Source organism: Scaptodrosophila lebanonensis, unplaced genomic scaffold (genome assembly GCF_003285725.1).
Source record: "Scaptodrosophila lebanonensis strain 11010-0011.00,11010-0021.00 unplaced genomic scaffold, SlebRS2 tig00000043-arrow-pilon, whole genome shotgun sequence".
In the NCBI taxonomy this organism is placed as follows: Eukaryota; Metazoa; Arthropoda; class Insecta; order Diptera; family Drosophilidae; genus Scaptodrosophila; species Scaptodrosophila lebanonensis.
In genome coordinates this window covers 10,841,300-10,860,480 of record NW_022060545.1, presented here as the reverse complement: position 1 = coordinate 10,860,480, position 19,181 = coordinate 10,841,300, and the positions used below count along the sequence as shown (strand labels likewise).

At 38.9% G+C, this 19,181-nt stretch overlaps 4 protein-coding genes across 7 annotated transcripts; 1 reads left to right on the top strand and 3 right to left on the bottom strand.

Annotated features, from left to right (window-relative positions):
* Positions 1–888: 888 nt before the first annotated feature.
* LOC115622868 (N-acetylgalactosaminyltransferase 6-like) lies at positions 889–3,639 on the bottom strand. Its single transcript, XM_030516955.1, has 4 exons — positions 3,162–3,639; positions 1,852–2,599; positions 1,516–1,769; positions 889–1,454 (listed from the first exon to the last, which is right to left on the bottom strand). Exons 1-4 carry the CDS (start codon positions 3,593–3,595, stop codon positions 1,067–1,069), a joined length of 1,824 nt encoding a protein of 607 aa, XP_030372815.1. The 5' UTR covers positions 3,596–3,639; the 3' UTR covers positions 889–1,066.
* A 950-nt stretch (positions 3,640–4,589) lies between these two features.
* On the top strand, positions 4,590–6,887 carry LOC115622938 (N-acetylgalactosaminyltransferase 6-like). Of its 2 annotated transcripts, XM_030517069.1 has the most exons (5): positions 4,590–5,025; positions 5,156–5,540; positions 5,595–5,924; positions 6,109–6,362; positions 6,423–6,887. In XM_030517069.1, exons 1-5 carry the CDS (start codon positions 4,607–4,609, stop codon positions 6,814–6,816), a joined length of 1,782 nt encoding a protein of 593 aa, XP_030372929.1. In that variant the 5' UTR covers positions 4,590–4,606; the 3' UTR covers positions 6,817–6,887. The 2 variants fall into 2 exon arrangements, with proteins under 2 accessions (XP_030372929.1, XP_030372928.1); XM_030517068.1 differs by having other exon boundaries at positions 5,156–5,924.
* A 1,957-nt stretch (positions 6,888–8,844) lies between these two features.
* LOC115622463 (N-acetylgalactosaminyltransferase 6-like) lies at positions 8,845–10,613 on the bottom strand. Its single transcript, XM_030516408.1, has 5 exons — positions 10,318–10,613; positions 9,471–10,248; positions 9,145–9,398; positions 8,965–9,086; positions 8,845–8,858 (listed from the first exon to the last, which is right to left on the bottom strand). The coding sequence occupies exons 1-5, from the start codon at positions 10,533–10,535 to the stop codon at positions 8,845–8,847; spliced, it is 1,386 nt and encodes a 461-aa protein (XP_030372268.1). The 5' UTR covers positions 10,536–10,613.
* A 5,451-nt stretch (positions 10,614–16,064) lies between these two features.
* On the bottom strand, positions 16,065–19,078 carry LOC115623019 (N-acetylgalactosaminyltransferase 6-like). Of its 3 annotated transcripts, none has more exons than XM_030517189.1 (5): positions 18,937–19,078; positions 17,980–18,544; positions 16,982–17,762; positions 16,659–16,909; positions 16,065–16,594 (listed from the first exon to the last, which is right to left on the bottom strand). In XM_030517189.1, the coding sequence occupies exons 2-5, from the start codon at positions 18,423–18,425 to the stop codon at positions 16,192–16,194; spliced, it is 1,881 nt and encodes a 626-aa protein (XP_030373049.1). In that variant the 5' UTR covers positions 18,426–18,544; positions 18,937–19,078; the 3' UTR covers positions 16,065–16,191. The 3 variants fall into 3 exon arrangements, with proteins under 3 accessions (XP_030373049.1, XP_030373050.1, XP_030373051.1); XM_030517190.1 differs by lacking the exon at positions 18,937–19,078 and having other exon boundaries at positions 16,982–17,663; positions 17,726–17,762; positions 17,980–18,040; XM_030517191.1 differs by lacking the exons at positions 16,065–16,594; positions 16,659–16,909 and having other exon boundaries at positions 17,562–17,663; positions 17,726–17,762.
* Positions 19,079–19,181: the final 103 nt, after the last annotated feature.

Genomic DNA, 19,181 nt, shown 5'->3' with positions numbered 1-19,181 from the left:
TCAGTCAAAAACGGATGCCAAAGCCTAAAGGTCTACTTCTGTATTCTAGGTTTTTATCGTAATAAGAACTTAACAATCCCGTCTACGATCCTCACTGATCTAATGCGGTCACAAATTCTGCTAAGAACACAATCTAGAACTCTTCCAAGTAGTTTCTAAATCAGTCTAACGACATATTTTTAAAAAACAAATTTTCAAATAGTATAAAAATATGTTAAACCACACTGAGAAACCGGTAATCGGTATTCGTCTATTCATGGGCAATATCCTAGGCGTCAATTATAAACATGCGTACTGGGTGTCTCGTCTTATGAATCGCAATATATACCGCTATATTTAGCTTCTTTACCACTTAATTAAATTCACTTCACATTAACCAAAAAGATACTACCACTCAGGTTAATCAGCGTTAATCTATTGTCAAATCACACCCTCAAAAAATCCAGAGGAAACTATAATCCGACAAGTTGCAGTATAAAAATTCTCCCTTCTGCCCAACAGGGCTAGAATGATTTCTGTTTACAAATTTTAGCCTGGTCGGAAATCTTAAGGCTTTGCGGTTATTTTGAGTGGAAGACGGAACCCTGACAAGATCGAATTTTTAAATGACGAGCATTTTACGGATTTGGGAATCCGTGGCAATGGTGTATATACAATTTTACAATACAAAAATACAATAAGCCAGACTTTAGCATTAAATATAAGACCTACTGACATGCACTCCAACCGATAGAGGGATCACAAAGATAATATATAGTATATACTTATATCTCAATTCACCAAACCCCTTGTTTTGTTCACCAAGAAAAAAGTCCTTTATAAAACCAAGCTTTTCAGAATTTATAGTATAGTGTGTCCCGATAGTACTCTTTGCCATTAAATACTGTATTACGATATTTACGAATTGCAGCTTTAATAGCATTTATTTTTAATTAATTACGGCACAAATAAGTTAGCGGAGGAACCCACATTTGAGGGTGCCCATGATAAAAAGTTTTATCTCAGTACTTCAGTACTGTGGGAACTAAAGAACATCAAATGACAGCTACAAAGCAATGTTCTTATTTTACTTGTAGTTCAGCAGTGCCGTGTGATTGGCATAGCCGAAATTCCAGAGCATATACCTATTTGTAGCATTGCACACATTGACGACCAGCTCCATGTTCTGCGGCAACATCTCGAGACAACGCTTGCCCTCCCTGCCGTGCTTCAATATCTTGAGCTTGTAATCATAAGACCAATACTGATTACCGCCCTTTTCGTGGCACTTCCATAGCCAAACCGGTGCATTGCTATGCCATACCTGGACATCCATGCAGTTCTTTTCGTTACGTATGCGCAAGTCTCGGTACCAGCTTAGAGTCCAGAATTGCGTACGCTGAGGACGCACCAGGTTTTCGGCACAGGGATATACACCAATATGATTATTGGCCTTGCGTTGAAGAGTGTCCACGCTAAGTAAATACCATTTATAATTAAAATCGGATAAACGGGCTGTAAGTCGGTAGACCCTACCAGTAATCAGGATTACCCAAATTTTGTATGGCGCCATTGGCATAATCAGGCGGCTCAGTGGGCGGAAATTCCCGAACAACATCACTGGCTACATTTTCCATAAACCACTTGAAAGACTTGCACCGCAGCTTGTATCGCAATGCTATCTGTTTAGTAAGATCCCCGGGATCAATATTATCGAATTCAGCATAGCGACGCTGATACAAATACTTTTTGTAATCGTCCATCCACACTTCGGCTACACGTTTATAATTCTGAAAGAATGCCAAAGAATGAATATCATTAACTATCTTGCCATCGTTAGTCCTTTGGAAAGGTCGTAGATGTTGGACTCACCTTGAGCAGAGCCGCAGTGTGATTCAGAGATCCTTGATAGATCTGTCCCACACGTGAGCACGGAGCATCGTACATCTCACCTCCACACATCCATATCTTGAAACTTAACTCAAATTGCTCACCACCTTCCATTTGTAGACCCTCATCGTAGCCGCCCAACTCCCAAAAGAAAACCGACGATATTGCGAACACTCCACCCACCATTATAGGACTCTTGAAAGGCTCTGTTGGATGTTTGTGGTCTTCGGGCAGCAGCGGTAAACGTATGTAGCTGAAAAACCAATTAAAGCCACCACGTTTTCCCTCATCCTTGGCTCGATATTGAAATGTAGTGTGATCTATATTGTCAATTAATGGGCACACTGCGGTACGCTTATTTAATGCAATGGGTTCCAGCAATGGTGGCAACCAATTATAATTGGTCTCGATGCGAGAGTTCACAAAAATTAGAACTTCTGCGGTGGCATTATGAGCACCCGCAGAGCGTGCTCCAATCGGGCCAATGCGACGGGGTAATCGAATAATACGCACATTCTTAAAGTGCTTGGCTATATAATCCTCCAAGGGCTTGCGAAGATAGTCACGATGGCTGCCATCGTCCACCAGTATAATCTCCTTAATCAACTCAGGCGGCGATCGATTAATTAAACTATGAATAGAGCGTTTCAGAACGCTCATGTACTCGTTCCAGAAAGTTAAAATGATGCTCACGGTTGGCAGCTTACTGAAATACAGCTTGCTGTGACAACTGTGAAATTAAAATATTATAATGGCTTTAAAGATGATATAAGATGAGACGACGTAAAAAAAAGGTGAGATAAAATCAGATAAGATGAGATAAGGACTCCTTACCTTATACTAATTAAAGAGAGGTATGATGAAAAGAACGAGATAAGATGAGATAGGATGATATAAGATGAAATAAGATGAGATAAGATGAGATAGGATGAGATAAGATGAAATAGGATGAGATAAGATGAGATAGGTTGAGATAAGATGAAATAGGATGAGATAAGATGATGGAAGATGAGATAATATGATGTAAGTTGAGATAAGATACGTACGTTGAGATAATACGAGTTAATATGAGATAAAATTAAAAAAAAAAAAAACTAAATGAGAGTTTACAAATTATAAAAAAATATGAGATAGGATGGATAGGATAAGATGAAATGAAATAACATAAATATAACTAGAAGGCACGTAACATCGTAAAGAAACTTTTTGTGTTATACAATTGTATTTCTCAAAAATGACGCGGCGAGAAAAAAACGAAACATACTAGTGCAATTTACAACTGCTTTACTCACCCCTTTTGTCGAATATCAGGCACTGATCGATTTACCGATATTGAGTCCGAGAGTAACGCATTGAAGCCGTTTTCGATTGACATTTTTTTTTCCAATTCGTGCGTGGCATAACCCAGTTTCTCTGCCTTGCCGCGCTCCCCTATGCCCTCGCGCTTACTATCACGCTCCATGGCCTTATAATCATGCCAATCCCTCTTCTCTCCGCTGGGAGCATCATTTACCTCTACGCGAACACCACCCACTTCTTTTGCATCCTTCCGACTGGGACTATCGTCAGACTTTTCCTTTTTCTGTTCCATCTCCCAACCAGCCAGTAAAATAGCTGGCAATGCATTCTGTGCGTCACCGTACGGCTCATTCAATGAGTCTATCTCCAAGTGCCTATGGGTATCCGGCACATATGAGTTTGAATTCCATTTTACTAGCAGAAACATTACTAGCCATAAGAAAAGCAAAAGTGTCAACTTTGCGAACCATTTCAAATTAGGACGACGCATTTTGTGCTCCTGTTGTTGGCTACTAGTTACATAGTTCGACATCTAAAACACTGGTGACCCTAATTTCGATTACATACTCGTATAATGAATGATGTATACGGTCTAAGGCTTCATTCGTCACGCCACTGCACATTTTTTCCAGCCACATCGACTAAAGCGTTCGAAATGGGTCGACTCAAAGACTTGTTTGCAACTCTTTCATCTCAACCCCGATGAGTTTTTGCATCGATATATGTATTACCAATTCAAAAATGTAGTTCACCAGAGAGCATGGAATATGCATTTTCGTAAAAGATTATACCATATGATTTAAAAAATGAAGAAGGCGATTCATTCTTGATATTCTCGAACGTAAGCATTTAGGAAAGCAGAAAAGAACAAAATAATATATTTTTCTTCATTGTACCCTTCCACTTCCTTGTCGTTGTAATTAATGAAATCTTGTGTGTCGAATCAAGCGTAAGGCAGCATAATGTCTTCTTAAATAACAAGTACCTTCGGGACCCAAGCTTATATACCCTCACAAATGTAATTCTTCACTTTTAAACAACATATACAGCAAGAGGTCCTTAGGCAGATATATGATAAATTAATCTGATTCTGTTCGTTACATAAAACATAAGAATTGACGGGGATCCAACCGTAGCATAAATTAGTCTGATCCTACTGGTTTCGAAAAATGGTAGATTTATTAAGTGATTAGATAGCAGACATATAGGCTTATTGACGGATATGGCTATAATAATTTTTCTCCTCATCTATTATATGCCACTAACACTTGATCTGGGCTGCCTTTTTTTTCACGCAACAAACATCAGAACAAACGCACCATACCCTTCCCGAGATTAAGCAAATTAAAGTAGTTACTACTAGCGTTCGATCATCAGTCGTCATGCAATGCTTCGTCTAAATTGAACTTATTTAGTGTCTGAAATAAAATCGAAAACAATGCGGCGATACACTTTGAAAACGATCGCAAAGCTCACCTTCTCAGCTATCTTATGGCTGATGATCCTATTGTTCTTTACGTGGAATTCCTTTAAGCCAAACAAAACCAAATCCGGAGCCAAGCTCAAGGTGTTTCGCTTTTCGCCGCACGGCAAGGCACAAAACGCTCTGCCAGCTGTGCTGCACGTTAATGCGATTGATAAGGATGCGGCGAATGAGCAGAAAAAGGATTGGCATGATTATAAAGCTATGGAGAGGGATAATGAGCGTGAGGGCCTTGGGGAGCGTGGCAGCGCAGCGTTTTTGAATAATGCCACGCTTGGATTGGAGCAGAAAATGTCGTTAGAAAATGGCTTTAATGCACTGCTCTCCGATTCTATATCGATAAATCGTTCAGTACCCGATATACGGAACATGGGGTGGGTATATTACTTGAGCCTAGAAGTGGTGTAACAAGTTGCTAAACTCAAAAATATATTCAGCTCAGATATTCTAGCTAACCGTTACTATTTAGTAAAATTTCACCTAAAAATAATCTCTATTTTCCAGGTGCCTCAATAAACTATATCTGCGAAAGCTGCCAACGGTGAGCATCATTATCATATTCTGGAATGAGTATATGAGCGTTTTGATGCGTTCTGTGTATAGCTTAATCAATCGCTCGCCACCTGAGCTGATTAAGGAGATTATACTGGTGGACGACGGTAGCGATCGTGCTTATCTTGGCAAGCCACTGGACGACTATATAGCCGATCACTTCACGAATGTACATGTTGTGAGGTTGCCGCGTCGCACAGGCCTGATAATGGCACGCTCTGCGGGTGCACGAAATGCGACCGCGGAGGTCCTCATCTTTTTTGATTCGCACATCGAAACCAATTATAATTGGTTGCCCCCATTACTGGAACCTATTGCAATGAACAAACGAACCGCCGTATGTCCTTTAATTGATGTCATTGATCACAAGACATTTGAATATCGATCACAGGATGAGGGACAACGTGGCGGCTTTAACTGGCTAATGTTATACACCCGGTTGCCGTTACTGCCCGAGGACCTTAAGCATCCCACCGAACCGTTTAAGAGTCCTGTTATGGCAGGTGGACTGTTTGCCATTTCGTCGGAGTTCTTTTGGGAACTGGGTGGCTACGATGAGGGTCTGGATATTTGGGGTGGTGAGCAATTCGAGTTAAGTTTCAAGATATGGATGTGCGGTGGAGAAATGTACGATGCACCCTGCTCCCGAGTGGCTCATATCTATCGTGGACCACGCATATCCCCTCCTATTGAAAAGTCCCGCGAGAAATTTTTACTTAGGGTAAGTCAAGTCCCTAGTACATTCCTAAAATTGTGCCAGACTTCGTGCTCTAAGCAATCGAGCAATGGAAGAATCTGAGATAATTAACAAGGATAATTAATATCTCGTTAACTACTTTCAAAATAATTGATTTCAATCACTTATGTCAAATTGGCGTACCTTTCACAAATATTGCTCGTTTCAGAATTTTAAACGCGTAGCCGAAGTCTGGATGGACGATTATAAGAAGTATTTATTCCAGCATCGTGACGGTGAATTCGATCAAGTAGATCCCGGAGACCTTTCTGCGCAGATAGCGCAACGCTATAAGCTAAAATGCAAGTCCTTCAAATGGTATATGGAAAATGTGGCTTTTGATATACTGAAGGAATATCCTCCGGTCGAGCCCGCCGACTATGCAAATGGTGCCATACAAAATCTGGGAGATCCGAATATCTGGTATGGTATATTGGCAGTACGTTTGTAGTCCAGCACACAACTTTACATAATCGTTATTAGCGTGGATACTCTTCAACATAAGCCGGTCAATAAGCCTGGCCCCTATTTGTGTGCCGAGAACTTGGTGCATCCACAAGTATCGCAGTATTGGGCACTAAGCTGGCGTCGCGATTTGCGAATGCGGGGCCAGAAGGTCTGTCTCGATGTCCAAATGTGGACACAAAATACACCGGTTTGGTTATGGCAATGTCACGGGGCTGGCGGTAATCAATATTGGTCCTATAACTACAATACAAAGCTGCTGATGCACGGCATAAATCAGAAACGTTGCCTCGAATTGTTGCCCCAAACAAAGGAACTGGTCGTCAATCTGTGCAATAGCACCAATAAATATATGCATTGGAACTTCGGCTTTGTTAACCACACAGCGCTACAGACCTTCAAAACAAACTAAATTTTGTTGTTGTCTGATCTCTGGGAGAAATTCTTACAAATACAGTATATGTAGTTTCATTATTAATTAATATCAATAATGTGCAAGTTTTAATTAAAATGCTTAACTATAATTGGCAATAAAGCGTCAATTTTTCAAGAGAAAGTACATTTGTGGACTCGAAGTATTTTCCATCACAACTGCTCGCTCAGCCGACACAATAATAATTCGCAATACTCATTTCTCGTTTTAACTTCACCGTTTTCCAAACAGGATCTCCTATAGAAGACCCCATAACTGAAATTAATAAACCACAAGATATGGAAGTTTCCCGAGCATTCTCGGACAGCTTAAGTTGTCCATCACTTAGGATCATGCAATTTGGCAATAGTTGTAGGAGTCCTCGTGTCAAGATTTCTGATTTTATGGCTGCCCTCTGAACACAAGACCATCATAGTACACTGATTATGTATCGCGCAATCTTTTTCGGGTTTTATGATCAACTTATAATGATTATTTTCACCTGCTCTCTCACCTAACTGTCTCTTCCTTTAATAAAAGCCTCTCTTCTCAGCCATCTCCGGAATCTCTGACCAGGAATGGCTGTGAGACGAAGCATAGCTTGCCGGACTGGCTAAAAAATCTTCCCCCACCGGGTCTGAGATTCCATTTTTTTTTTGGGAGGGGCTCTTTAAAATTAGCTCTTAGTTAATTCTAAGTTTCTCTCTGACACCACTTGACTGTGAGACGGGGCGGGACGGGGAGTTAGCCGAAAGGCAAATAATATTCCTCCACCGGGTCGGAAGCGTTAATTAGATATTATTGTAATTTGATTACATTTCTCCTACTTAAGTTTTCCGAGCTTATAAGATGCTTTTTATAATTTTTAAATATTGTCCTCCTATATCGATGGCCTACAAGTACAATTCAATTGTAACGACGCCCTGGTTTACGTCACAGGGTGTCCTCACAAAGGAGCAGGACGGCAATAGGAGTTAGAGTAAGCGTAGTATTGTATGGATAGTGTGTAAGTAGAATTTGGTAGAAAATGGAGGCAGTTAAGTTTTTTCTATACTACCAAAACAAAAATACCAATTCAAAAGAATAAAATAAGGTCGTCCTTTCTCGGACCTAGGAGAATTTAGGTACCAAATTTAGTTATTCCAGCTGTTATAGTTCTTGAGATCCTTGCGTTTATCCAGACAGGGTACGGGTTCAGGGTATAAAAAGGGGCCTTTAAGGAAGGAAGAACGAAATGTTATAGGTACATACTATTTACAGGTATATGAGTAGGGTGATTAAACGAATCCAGATAGCAGATATCTCTTCGTCTTTAACATAGTTTTAGAGCTATCGTGATGAAACTTTGTCCATACATAGTCGGTATTTAATCACCATATACAGCTTTCATACCTTTAAAATACCTTGTTTATTTCTAGAGACATGTAACATGAGTAAAAAACTGACAATGTTTTGTTGTAAGATACAGTTAGGGGGTAAATAGTACATAGCTCCGGCGCACTGATATATCACTTTTTATTCCTTTTTTGTAGGGCGACGTACTACTTGTATGTGACCAACTTAAAAGTAACCTATGTTCATACTCATTATCTACTAACTTTGAAACCTATTTAAATAATGATCACACAATTTTTCAGAGCTATATCAGCAAAGGAACTTATCTGTATTCGTGGAAGTTCCTTCGATTTTTATTATACGATAAGCTACAAAAAGATAAATTCAACAACAACACAAACACATTTTTTACTCATACTTTTCTTAAGCAGTTGCAAATGTACGACAGCTTTTCCACTTCTATACAGTTTTCAATTACGTTTAATTAGTATAATTCCTGCTCAAGGTAATATTAGAAAACACAACATTATATATTCGTAAAATCATAGTCCCTATTGTAATTGTCGAGTGCAGTCCGGTTAATAAACCCAAAATGCCAGTGCATATATATATTGGTATTGTTGCACTTATTGAGGATCAGCTTATTGCTGTGCGGCACCATCTCGAGGCAGCGTTGGTTATGCTTTCCTTGCTTTAATAGCTTGGCTCTGTAATCGTAAAACCAATATTGATTACCCCCATCAAAATGACATTCCCATAACCAAAGTGGTTCATTATTTTTCGACGTTTTAGGATCGAGGCAGCGGTTATTGCCTCTCAAGCGCAAATCCCGATGCCAGGTAAGTTTCCAATATTGTGAATAATGTGGATGCTCCAAGTTCCCATCACAGTTATTAAGGCCAACAGGCTTTGTGCGGAAGTCCACGCTAAAAACGCTAAATAATCATATATGTGTGTAAATATTCTATTCAATACTCAACAAATATGCCATACCACAATTTTGGATTTCCAAGATTTTGTATGACACCATGAGCATAATCGGGCGGCTCAATAGGGGGGTATCTATTAACAACATCGAAAGCCACATTATGCAAGTACCACCTGAAGGAATTGCATTTTAATTTAGATCGCAATGCTCTCTGTTTGGTGAGATCACCGGGATCAATTCTGTCATATACTGTTTTGTTTCGCTGATACAAATACTTCTTGTAATCATCCATCCATACTTCAGCCACACGTTTATAGTTCTGAAAATTTAGTATTAAACGTCAGCTGTAAGAGCATACAAACACAAACTACTCCAGATTCTCCCTATTAACCTTATGTAAAAAGTCCTTTTGAGAGCTCGGTGAGTTGTTCCGCTTATACAGATGCAAATGGGGAACCCGTTGGATGTGTCCCACACGAGAACACGGTGCATCATATATTTCGCCTCCACACATCCAAATCTTAAAACTTAACTCGAACTGTTCACCTCCATAAATATCGAGGCCCTCATCGTAGCCTCCCAGTTCCCAAAAGTAATTCGAAAATATGGCGAATATTCCACCCATCATCATAGGGTTTTTGAATGGTTTCCATGGGAACTTCATATCTTCGGGTAGTCTTGGCACATTTGTATAGTATAGATCCCACATAAAACCACCGCGGACGCCAAAAACCCGTTTATAACGGAACGTATGGTAAAAAATTCTATCAATAATAGGACAAATTACTGTCCTATTATTCAGGGCAATCGGTTCCAAGAGTGGTGGCAGCCAATTATATCCGGCCTCGACATGAGAGTCCATAAAGACTAAAACCTCAGCGGTAGCATTACGTGCCCCTTCCATGCGTGCCCGAATCAGGCCAGCTCGTTGAGCGAGGCGCAAAACTCGTACCTTCTTAAAGTGTAGGGCTACGTACTCATCCAATGATTCGTGCAGAGCTTCAAGATCGCTGAAGTCGTCCACAAGAATTATCTCCTTAAGTAGCTCGGGGGGCGTGCGATTTACTAAGCTATGGACAGACCGGAGGAGAACGCTTCTGTGCTCATTGAAAAAACATATAATGATGCTCACTAGTGGCAGCTTTTTAAGGTATAGCTTCTTTTTGCATCTGTCGAAAGTCGAATGATATTATTTTAGTTGAATAATGAATGTTGCAGCATCGCATACGATAGCTTACTCCTTAGGCCTTATATCGGGCACCGAACGATTCACCGATATATAATCGGAGAGAAGCGCATTAAATATATTTTTCGCAAACAGTTTGTTTTCCAAATCTCGAGTCGAACCATCCAGCTTAGCGCGCGTGCCGTTCTCACCAACGCCCTCACGCTTGGCATCTCGCTCCATTGCCTTATAGTCGTGCCAGTCCTTCCTCTGTTCATTGGATGAATCCATTTTTAAAGGTTGAAATTTATTGTTCCCGTATGGGGAAATATATAAACTCGAATTCCAATAAATTACTAGTAGAATCCCAATCACTACGAAAACATTTAAGATCAACCACAACTTTACTAAGCATTTGGGCATCGGCATTTTTCTTATTGGTAATTCACTTTTTCACTAATAAGTAGTTTCTCTTCAAATATTCCATAGGTTTAAGCTGTAGTACTATAGCGTATCCGATTTCGTTTACGGCTGATTTAGCCTTAATTGCTAGCCGAGTTGCGTGAACCAATGTATTCATTATTTATTCTAGTTCCTAACTAAGCTATGAGAAAAACAAGAAATAAATGCTAAATTCAACTCTTAAATACCCTACACCCACGCCCACAAAATAAACAAGAGAGAATGCTGCAGTCGAGCGAACCCAACAGCGAAACACCCTGTACTCAAACAAACTTTCAGCGCTGAGTTATATGAAAGAAGATGAAGAAGAGCGAACCCCTTCCCGCAGTTTTTGGGCATACTTGTAGTACTGAAGTGAAATTGTTACGATAGTAACTAATTTTTTGGAAAAATTAGAAATTTATATATCAATTAGATTTAAAATTATGAGAAATTCTTACAATTATTACAATTAAATAGTCATTTTTAAGTTTTAATTAATACCTCGCTAGAATCTTCCTCCTTTCTCCTCTATTAGAAAGAAGAATGGTAGACGAAACGTAATAGTATCATTATACTCGTATATTGTACTAGCGTCCTGCCCCTGCTTCGCACGGGTATTTTTACCAACATTTTAAAAAGTATACATTTTATAACACACATACACCATTCTTTTTGGTATGAGTTACTAAGAAGGAGTAACATTTATTTTGAATATTATTATTTTAATGATTTTTTGTTCGTTTTTAGATTTTTTTGTTATTATACTCTGTACATGAAATGTACAAGAGTATATTAGGTTTGCGGGAGCTGAAAAATGTAACAGGCAGAAGGAGGCGTGGCAGACCCCACAAAGTATATATATTATTGATCAGCGTGACAAGACGAGTCGATCTAGCCCTGTCTGTCTGTCTGTCCGTCTGTCCGTCTGTCCGTCCGTATGAACACCTGGATCTCAGAGACTATAAGAGATAGAGACACCAAATTTTGCACGAAGATGCGTTATGTGTATATTCTATACGAGTTTGTTTTATTTTTTTGATTTTCCCCCCCACTTCCCCCCTATGGGGGTTTTCCCGATTTTCCATTCGTATAATCGCCTATATCTCGGAGACTATAAAACCTAGGCACACCAAATTGTAGTCCAAGATGCCTTGTGTGAATACGCAGAAAATGTATATTTTGGAATTTCCCTCCCTCCCCCCTCTCCCCCGCAAATGCGATTTTCTCTAACTCCCGTAATTCTTGGAATTTCGAACTAAAATTTTGGAAATACCCCCAGTTAGTTATTATGTGTCCGTATGCCAAGTTTCATTATGATAGACCGATTTACCAAGAAGTTATAGCTATAAATATATTTGCTGCTGCAGCGCTGCTGCAGCGCTGCTCAAGCGCTGCCCGCGGCTGTTGTTGATGTTGCTGTTTGGTTGACTGCGAAAATGCTTACACAGACACGAATTGATGCGCATAGGCATACATACACTCACACAGACGCAATTGCTATGTAAATGTGCAATTATACACCCTTTACGTGAGTTCGAATACCGAGAGAGGTAAAATCGATCAAATTTTTTTTTTATTTTCTTATTTTTTTTTATTTTCTATAATTATTGTAAACATATGTACAGAGTATTTCAAAGTCGGGACACCCGACTTTAGCTTTTTTACTTGTTCTCTATTAGGTCAGAGGTTCTCTGTAAAAGATATTTGATGTTTTATTTTGTGGTAGCAAAATAAATTGATTTTCAGGAGCCAACATACAGTAAAACATTGCTTTCGTATGTCGATCTGTCTGTCTGTCTGTCCGTCCGTCCGTCCGTCCGTATGATCACCTAGATCTCAAAGACTATAAGAGCTAGAGACACCAAATTTTGCACAAAGATGCCTTATGTGTGTACGCTATACGAGTTTGTTTTATTTTTTTGATTTCCCCCCCCACTTCCCCCCTATGGGGGTTTTCCCGATTTTCCATTCGTATAATCACCTATATCTCGGAGACTATAAGACCTAGGAACACCAAATTTTAGTACAAGATGCCTTCTGTGAACACGCAGAAAATGTATATTTTGGAATAACCCTCCCTCCCCCCTCTCCCCCGCAATTGCGATTTTCTCTAACTTTTGCTTTAGCTTTTTTACTTGTTTTTTATTTAGCTGGGAGCTGTTGAGTAATTTTGCCTTAATATTTAAATTGAAAATATTTCGAGGATGATTATGAACTAACATGCTATTCATGAGTTTTTCAAGGTCATATTTTTACACCTTTGGTTACATTATTAGCGTTTTAGTAAGGATTCCATTCTTTTTGCAAATATAATATAGCCCATGTTAACCGTCGATAGTGTAGCTTCCCAACAGTAAAGGAATCCATTAAATTTTTAAATTAAATTTTTTAAATTTCTATAATTATTTTAAACATATGTACAGAGTATTTCAAAGTCGGGACACCCGACTTTAGCTTTTTTAAATCGGTCCAGTACATTTGGAGCCTTTTCAATTCAAACAAACAAACACATAAACAAACAAACAATCAAATCTTTCCTCTTTATAATATTAAGTATAGATAAACCGATTGATTTGAACATATTTGTATGAACGCACACGAAGATAACGTTGCAACTTGTTTTAATTTTGCGATCTACTTTGTGACCAAATTATAAGAAATCTACTTACTATAGATTACTATATTTCCAATTGATTTTCCCACTGATATTCAATATATTCTATCTTGAACCTACGACAGACTGTACACACAATTTCCAAATACATTATTAGATGATAGAATATTTCTCACGTTACGGTAATATAAGAAAACACAACCTTATATATTCGTTAAATCATAGTCCCTATTGTAATTGTCGAGTGCAGTCCGGTTAATAAACCCAAAATGCCAGTGCATATATATATTCTTCTTATTGCACTTATTGAGGATCAGCTCCTTGCTCTGCGGCACCATCTCGAGGCAGCGTTGGTTATGCTTTCGTTGCTTTAATCGTAGAACCAATACTAATTACGGCCAAAATTACATTTCCATAACCAAACTGGTGCCTTTTCTGTCGACGTTTTTGGAGCGAGACACATGTTACGCCTGTTTAAGCGCAAGTCCCGATGCCAGGTAAGTGCCCAGAATTGCGAACCATGTGGATGCTCCAAATTCCCAGCACAGTCATACACGCCAAAACGCGCTCTGCGCAAGCCCATGCTAAGAAACCATATTTTATATTTAATTTAGTTAATTAATTAAATTAATTTTATTTAATTTAATTAATTTATTTATTTAATTAATTTAATTTCTTTTTTGTGGGGTGGTACAGGGTATTTGAGAGTTGAGCCTGCTCGACTTTAGCATTCCTTTCTTGTTAAGGTATAGCTTCTGTATGCATCTGTCGAAAGTCGAATGACATTATTTTAGTTGCATAATGAATGTTGCAGCATCGCATACGATAGCTTACTCCTTAGACCGATATATAATCGGAGAGAAGCGCATTCAATTTATTTCTCGCATACAGAGTGTCTTCCAAATCTTCATTCGAACTATCCAGCTCTGCGCTCGTGCCGTTCTCACCAACGCCCTCACGCTTGGCATCTCGCTCCATTGCCTTCCTTCCTTCCTCTGTTCATTGGAGAATCCATTTCTAAAGGTTGCAATTCATTGTTCTCCGATAAAATGATCGAACTTTTTTTAGCCTTCCCATATGGGGAATTATATACAAACGATTTCCAATATAGGAAAATCCCAATCAACACGAAAATATTTAAAATGAGCCATAAGTCTACTAAGCACTTGGACTTCGGCATTTTCTTATTGGCTGTCCACTTTAACAAATAAGTATTTTTTCATCAAATATTCTATAGGTTTTAGATGTAGTACAATAGCGTATCCAATTTAGTTCACGGCTGATTTGGCCCTACTTGTTCGTGAATACACCCATACTCACTATGCATTTTTTCTAGCTGCTAACAATCAGCTAGAAATAATCAATAAGTAAAATATTAAATCCCTAGCGAGCTCAGAAACGAAATAAGCCCAAGAGATTTCAAGAATTAAAAGGGAATCCCTGAGTTCATTCAAATTGTCCATCAAAAGAACACAGATAATATTTCCATGCAGAATATAAGGAATGCATATCACATTGCTTTCAAAGAAACAATTGCTTGAGGATTTTTATACCCTGTACTCAAAGGGTATATTAGTTTTGTGCGAGTGTACATGTAGCACACAGAAGGAGGGGTGGCAGACCCCACAAAGTATATATATTCTTGATCAGGATGACAAGCCGAGTCGACATAGCCGTGTCCGTCCATCTGTCCGCCTGTTTGTCTGCATGTATGAACGCAAGGATCTCAGAAAGTATAAGAGCTAGAATAACCAAACTTAGTATCCAGATTCTCCTACGCCCGATAAAGGGCAAGTTTTTTCATTTTTCCCGATGCACCCCCCACTTCCCCGCTATTCGCGTTTTTTTATAACTCCCGTTATTCTTGGAATTTTCAAAATTTGGTAGTCACACCCCGTTAGTGATTATATTTGTATATCCGTATCCCAAGTTTTATTATGATAGGTTGATTAGAAAGAAAGAAGTTATAGCCATATAACCAGGCCCAATGCACACATACGTACATATGTGCAAGTACACAGACACGCATAGACACGATTGCGGTGTAAATATAAATGTATGTATGCATATATGGAATATTTTTATACCCTGTACCCAAAAGGGTACAAGGGTATATTAGTTTTGTGCGAGTGCACATGGAACACACAGAAGGAGGCTTGGTAGACCCCACAAAGTATATATATTCTTGATCAGCATGACAAGCCGAGTCGATATAGCCATGTCCGTCTGTCCGTCTGTCTGTCCGTCTGTCTGTCCGTCTGTCCGTCTGTCTGTCTGTATGAACGCAAGGATCTCCGAAAGTATAAGAGCTAGAATAACCAAACTTGGTATACAGATTCTCCTGAGACCGAGAAAGGACGAGTTTGTTCATTTTTTCTGATCCACCCCCCCACTCCCCCCCTATTAACGATTTTCTATAACTTCCGTAATTCTTGGAATTTTGAACTAAAATTTGGTAGTCACATTAGGTTAGTTATTATATAACCGTATACCAAGTCTCATTATGATAGAATGATCGGAAAGAAAGTTATAGCCATATAACCAGGCCCAATGCACACATACATACATATGTACAAGTACACAAACACGCATAAGGCACGATTCTGATGTAAATGTAAATGTATGTATGCATGCATGGAATATTTTATATTTAATTTAGTTAATTAATTAAATTAATTTAGTTAATTAATTAAATTTAATTAATTAATTAATTTAATTACTTTTTTGTGGGGTGGTACAGGGTATTTAAGAGTTGAGCCTGCTCGACTTTAGCATTCCTTTCTTGTTTATTTTATTTTATTAATTAATTAAATTTTTTAATAATTTTTTTTTGTGTGGTGGAACAGGATATTTAAGAGTTGAACCTGCTTGATGATGATGGAATACTACTTAAAAATCCGTAAATTTATAGTTAATATTGTAATTATCAAGTGCAGTCCGGTTAATAAACCCAAAATGCCAGTGCATATATATATTGGTATTGTTGCACTTATTGATGATCAGCTCCTTGCTTTGCGGCAACAACTCGAGACAGCGTTGGTTATGCTGTCCTTGCTTTAATAGCTTGGCTCTGTGGTCGTAGAACCAATACTGGTTTCCACCTTGGGTATGGCAAAGAGTTATCCAAAGTGGTGCCCTAGTTTCGAACGTGTTAGGATCGATACAGGCACGTCTTACGGCTTTTAAGCGCAAGTCCCGACGCCAGGTAAGTGCCCAGAATTGTGAACGCCGTGGATGCTCCAAATTCCCATCACATTCTTTCACGCCAACAGGCTTTGTGCGCGAGTCCACGCTAAATAATCAAATAATCGTATATGTCAAATTACTAACCAATATAAAAAACAAATATACCATACCACAATTCTGGATTTCCAAGATTTTGTATGACACCATGAGCATAATCGAGCGGCTCAAAAGGGGGGTATCTATTAACAACATCGAAAGCCACGTTTTTCAAATACCACTTGAAAGATTTGCATTTTAATTTAGACCGCAATGCTCTCTGTTTGGTGAGATCACCGGGATCAATACCTATATATTCCTTATGTCGTTGATACAAAAACTTCTTGTAATCATCCATCCATACCTCGACCACGCGTTTATTATTCTGAAAATTTAGTATTAAACGTAAGCTGTAAGAGCATACAAACATAAACTACTCCAGATTCTCCCTATTTACCTTATACAAGTAGTTATAAACAGAGCTCGGTGAGTTTTTCCGCTTATAGAGATGCAAATGCGAATCACGACTTATGTGAGCAACACGGGAACAAGGTACTTCGTATAGCTCGCCTCCACACATCCATATCTTGAAACTTAGCTCGAATTGTTCAGCTCCGTAAACTAAAAGACCTTCATCGTAGCCACCCAGTTCCCAAAAAAACTTCGCAGATATAGCTAGAGATCCACCCATCATGACTGGATTTTTGAATGGCTCCCAAACATGCTTCACATGTTCACGCGGCCTTTTAATTTTTGCATACCCAAAATCATTTGAGAAACCCCCAAGACGCCCCTCATCATATTTTCCATAAGTAAAAGTTGACCCCTCTATATAATCAATAGTAGGGCACATTACTGTCCTACTATTCAACGCAATAGGTTCCAACAGTGGTGGCAGCCAATTATATCCGGCCTCGACGTGTGAGTCCATAAAGATTAAAACCTCGGCGGTAGCATTACGTGCTCCTGCCAAGCGTGCGCTAATCAGGCCCGAAGGCTTCTTCAGACGCAATATTCGAACGTTCGTAAAGTGTTGGGCTACGTAGTTGTCCAAAGAATCGTGCAGCGATTCGAGTTCGCTAAAGTCGTCCACAAGAATTACTTCCTTTACTAGCTCGGGCGGTGAGCGATTAACTAAACTGTGCACGGACCGAAGGAGAATACTTTTGTGCTCGTTGTAGAAAATGACAATAATGCTCACCATTGGCAGCTTCTTCAAGTATAGTTTTTTTTTACATCTGCGAAATGCGAACGATTAAGTTTGACTTTGAGGTTAGCTTTGACACGAGGGACGCCTTTTATATTTCAGAAATAAAATAAACACAACGATGTTTAAATTCACTTGTCCACATTAAGAAAAACTCCTTTTTAAAAGAAACACGAATGTACACTTCTGATGGTGTAGTTATTGTCGAAATATAAATGGCAACCTTCGTAGGATCACATGAAACTTACTTCTTATGCCTTACGTCCGGCAATGAACGATTCACCGATATATAATCGGAGAGCAGTGCATTGAATACGTTTCTGGCATACAATTTACGCTGCAGACCGAGAGTCGAAATATTCAGCTTCGCCGGCCTGGCGTGCTCACCAATTCCCACACGCTTGGCATCGCGTTCCATGGCCTTATAATCGTGCCAGTCCTTCTTTTCTCCAATAGATAACTGCCCCGGTTCAGTGTCATGAACACTAGTGTTTTTGTCAGATGCAACGGGTTGTGAAAATGTTGTCAGAATGTCTCCTGCCATGCCATATGGCTTTACTGATGAACCCCAGTCTATATCAGTACGAATGAACGATTTCCAGTTGGCATTAAGTATTATCACCATCGGCACATTGAGAATAATAAACACAACAAATGAAAGCTTTAAATGCGGATTTGAATGCTGCGGAAGCATTTTGTTATCTGGCTATTGACTTATTAGAACGAGGCTTAATAGGCATAAGTATGCTATCGGTAACGCGATTATGGCATCAGAGTCTAATTTCACAGTTGATGTGATATCGTTTTGTTGCCCTAGAAAAGAGTTAATTCGAATTTCGAGAGAATTAACTTGTATTTAATTTTTAATCATCTTCTTTTGCACTTAATGAGATACGAATTAACAAGATGAAAAATACGTTATTATAAAACCAACTGATATTTCAAGTTCACAAATATAGGGTTCGTATATCACCGTTTCGACCACTTCTAGTTGGTGCTAGGCCAACCCTCTATTTCATTTGGATATATGTGTATACCAACTCCTTATTCGAAAGTAAGACAGTATAATAATGTTTAGAGAAGCAACAAAGCACTTGAATATCTAACCTTGTACATAAATTTTTAAATTATTTTTTGTCGTTACCTCTACAATTAGAGCTATATTCAGGTAGTTTAGAACTGATAATACTATCAAAGTATCTCACCTGATCCTGTTCACCTCCTTTAATCCTCTGCGTGTTCTCCTAGATGTGAAGAACAGCTCAGCTTTAAAAGTTTCTTTCGGTTTTTATCTCTAGGAGAGTTGCGGCTTCACCCAGATCCTGCTGCCTTATCCTGGTGCAGAAAAAGGTATTTTCAAATGTTTATTAGCTATTAATCTATCGATCTAAAACACGACAAATATTAACTTAATTTAATTTGTAAGACCCCCACGCCATATCTAATTTCA

What these genes read in the sequence shown, in the direction of transcription:
- LOC115622868 (XM_030516955.1), bottom strand. Translation starts at nt 3,595, where the DNA reads ATGTTTCTGCTAGTAAAATGGAATTCAAACTCATATGTGCCGGATACC. An exon ending in CCTGATATTCGACAAAAGGG is followed by an intron (nt 2,600 to 3,161) that starts GTGAGTAAAGCA and finishes TTAATTTCACAG; the next exon opens with TTGTCACAGCAAGCTGTATT. An exon ending in ACACTGCGGCTCTGCTCAAG is followed by an intron (nt 1,770 to 1,851) that starts GTGAGTCCAACA and finishes GCATTCTTTCAG; the next exon opens with AATTATAAACGTGTAGCCGA.
- LOC115622938 (XM_030517068.1), top strand. Translation starts at nt 4,607, where the DNA reads ATGCGGCGATACACTTTGAAAACGATCGCAAAGCTCACCTTCTCAGCT. An exon ending in GCGAGAAATTTTTACTTAGG is followed by an intron (nt 5,925 to 6,108) that starts GTAAGTCAAGTC and finishes TGCTCGTTTCAG; the next exon opens with AATTTTAAACGCGTAGCCGA. An exon ending in CTGGGAGATCCGAATATCTG is followed by an intron (nt 6,363 to 6,422) that starts GTATGGTATATT and finishes AATCGTTATTAG; the next exon opens with CGTGGATACTCTTCAACATA.
- LOC115622463 (XM_030516408.1), bottom strand. Translation starts at nt 10,535, where the DNA reads ATGGATTCATCCAATGAACAGAGGAAGGACTGGCACGACTATAAGGCA. An exon ending in CCCGATATAAGGCCTAAGGA is followed by an intron (nt 10,249 to 10,317) that starts GTAAGCTATCGT and finishes GACTTTCGACAG; the next exon opens with ATGCAAAAAGAAGCTATACC. An exon ending in AAAAGGACTTTTTACATAAG is followed by an intron (nt 9,399 to 9,470) that starts GTTAATAGGGAG and finishes CTAAATTTTCAG; the next exon opens with AACTATAAACGTGTGGCTGA.
- LOC115623019 (XM_030517189.1), bottom strand. Translation starts at nt 18,425, where the DNA reads ATGCTTCCGCAGCATTCAAATCCGCATTTAAAGCTTTCATTTGTTGTG. An exon ending in CCGGACGTAAGGCATAAGAA is followed by an intron (nt 17,763 to 17,979) that starts GTAAGTTTCATG and finishes CGCATTTCGCAG; the next exon opens with ATGTAAAAAAAAACTATACT. An exon ending in TTTATAACTACTTGTATAAG is followed by an intron (nt 16,910 to 16,981) that starts GTAAATAGGGAG and finishes CTAAATTTTCAG; the next exon opens with AATAATAAACGCGTGGTCGA.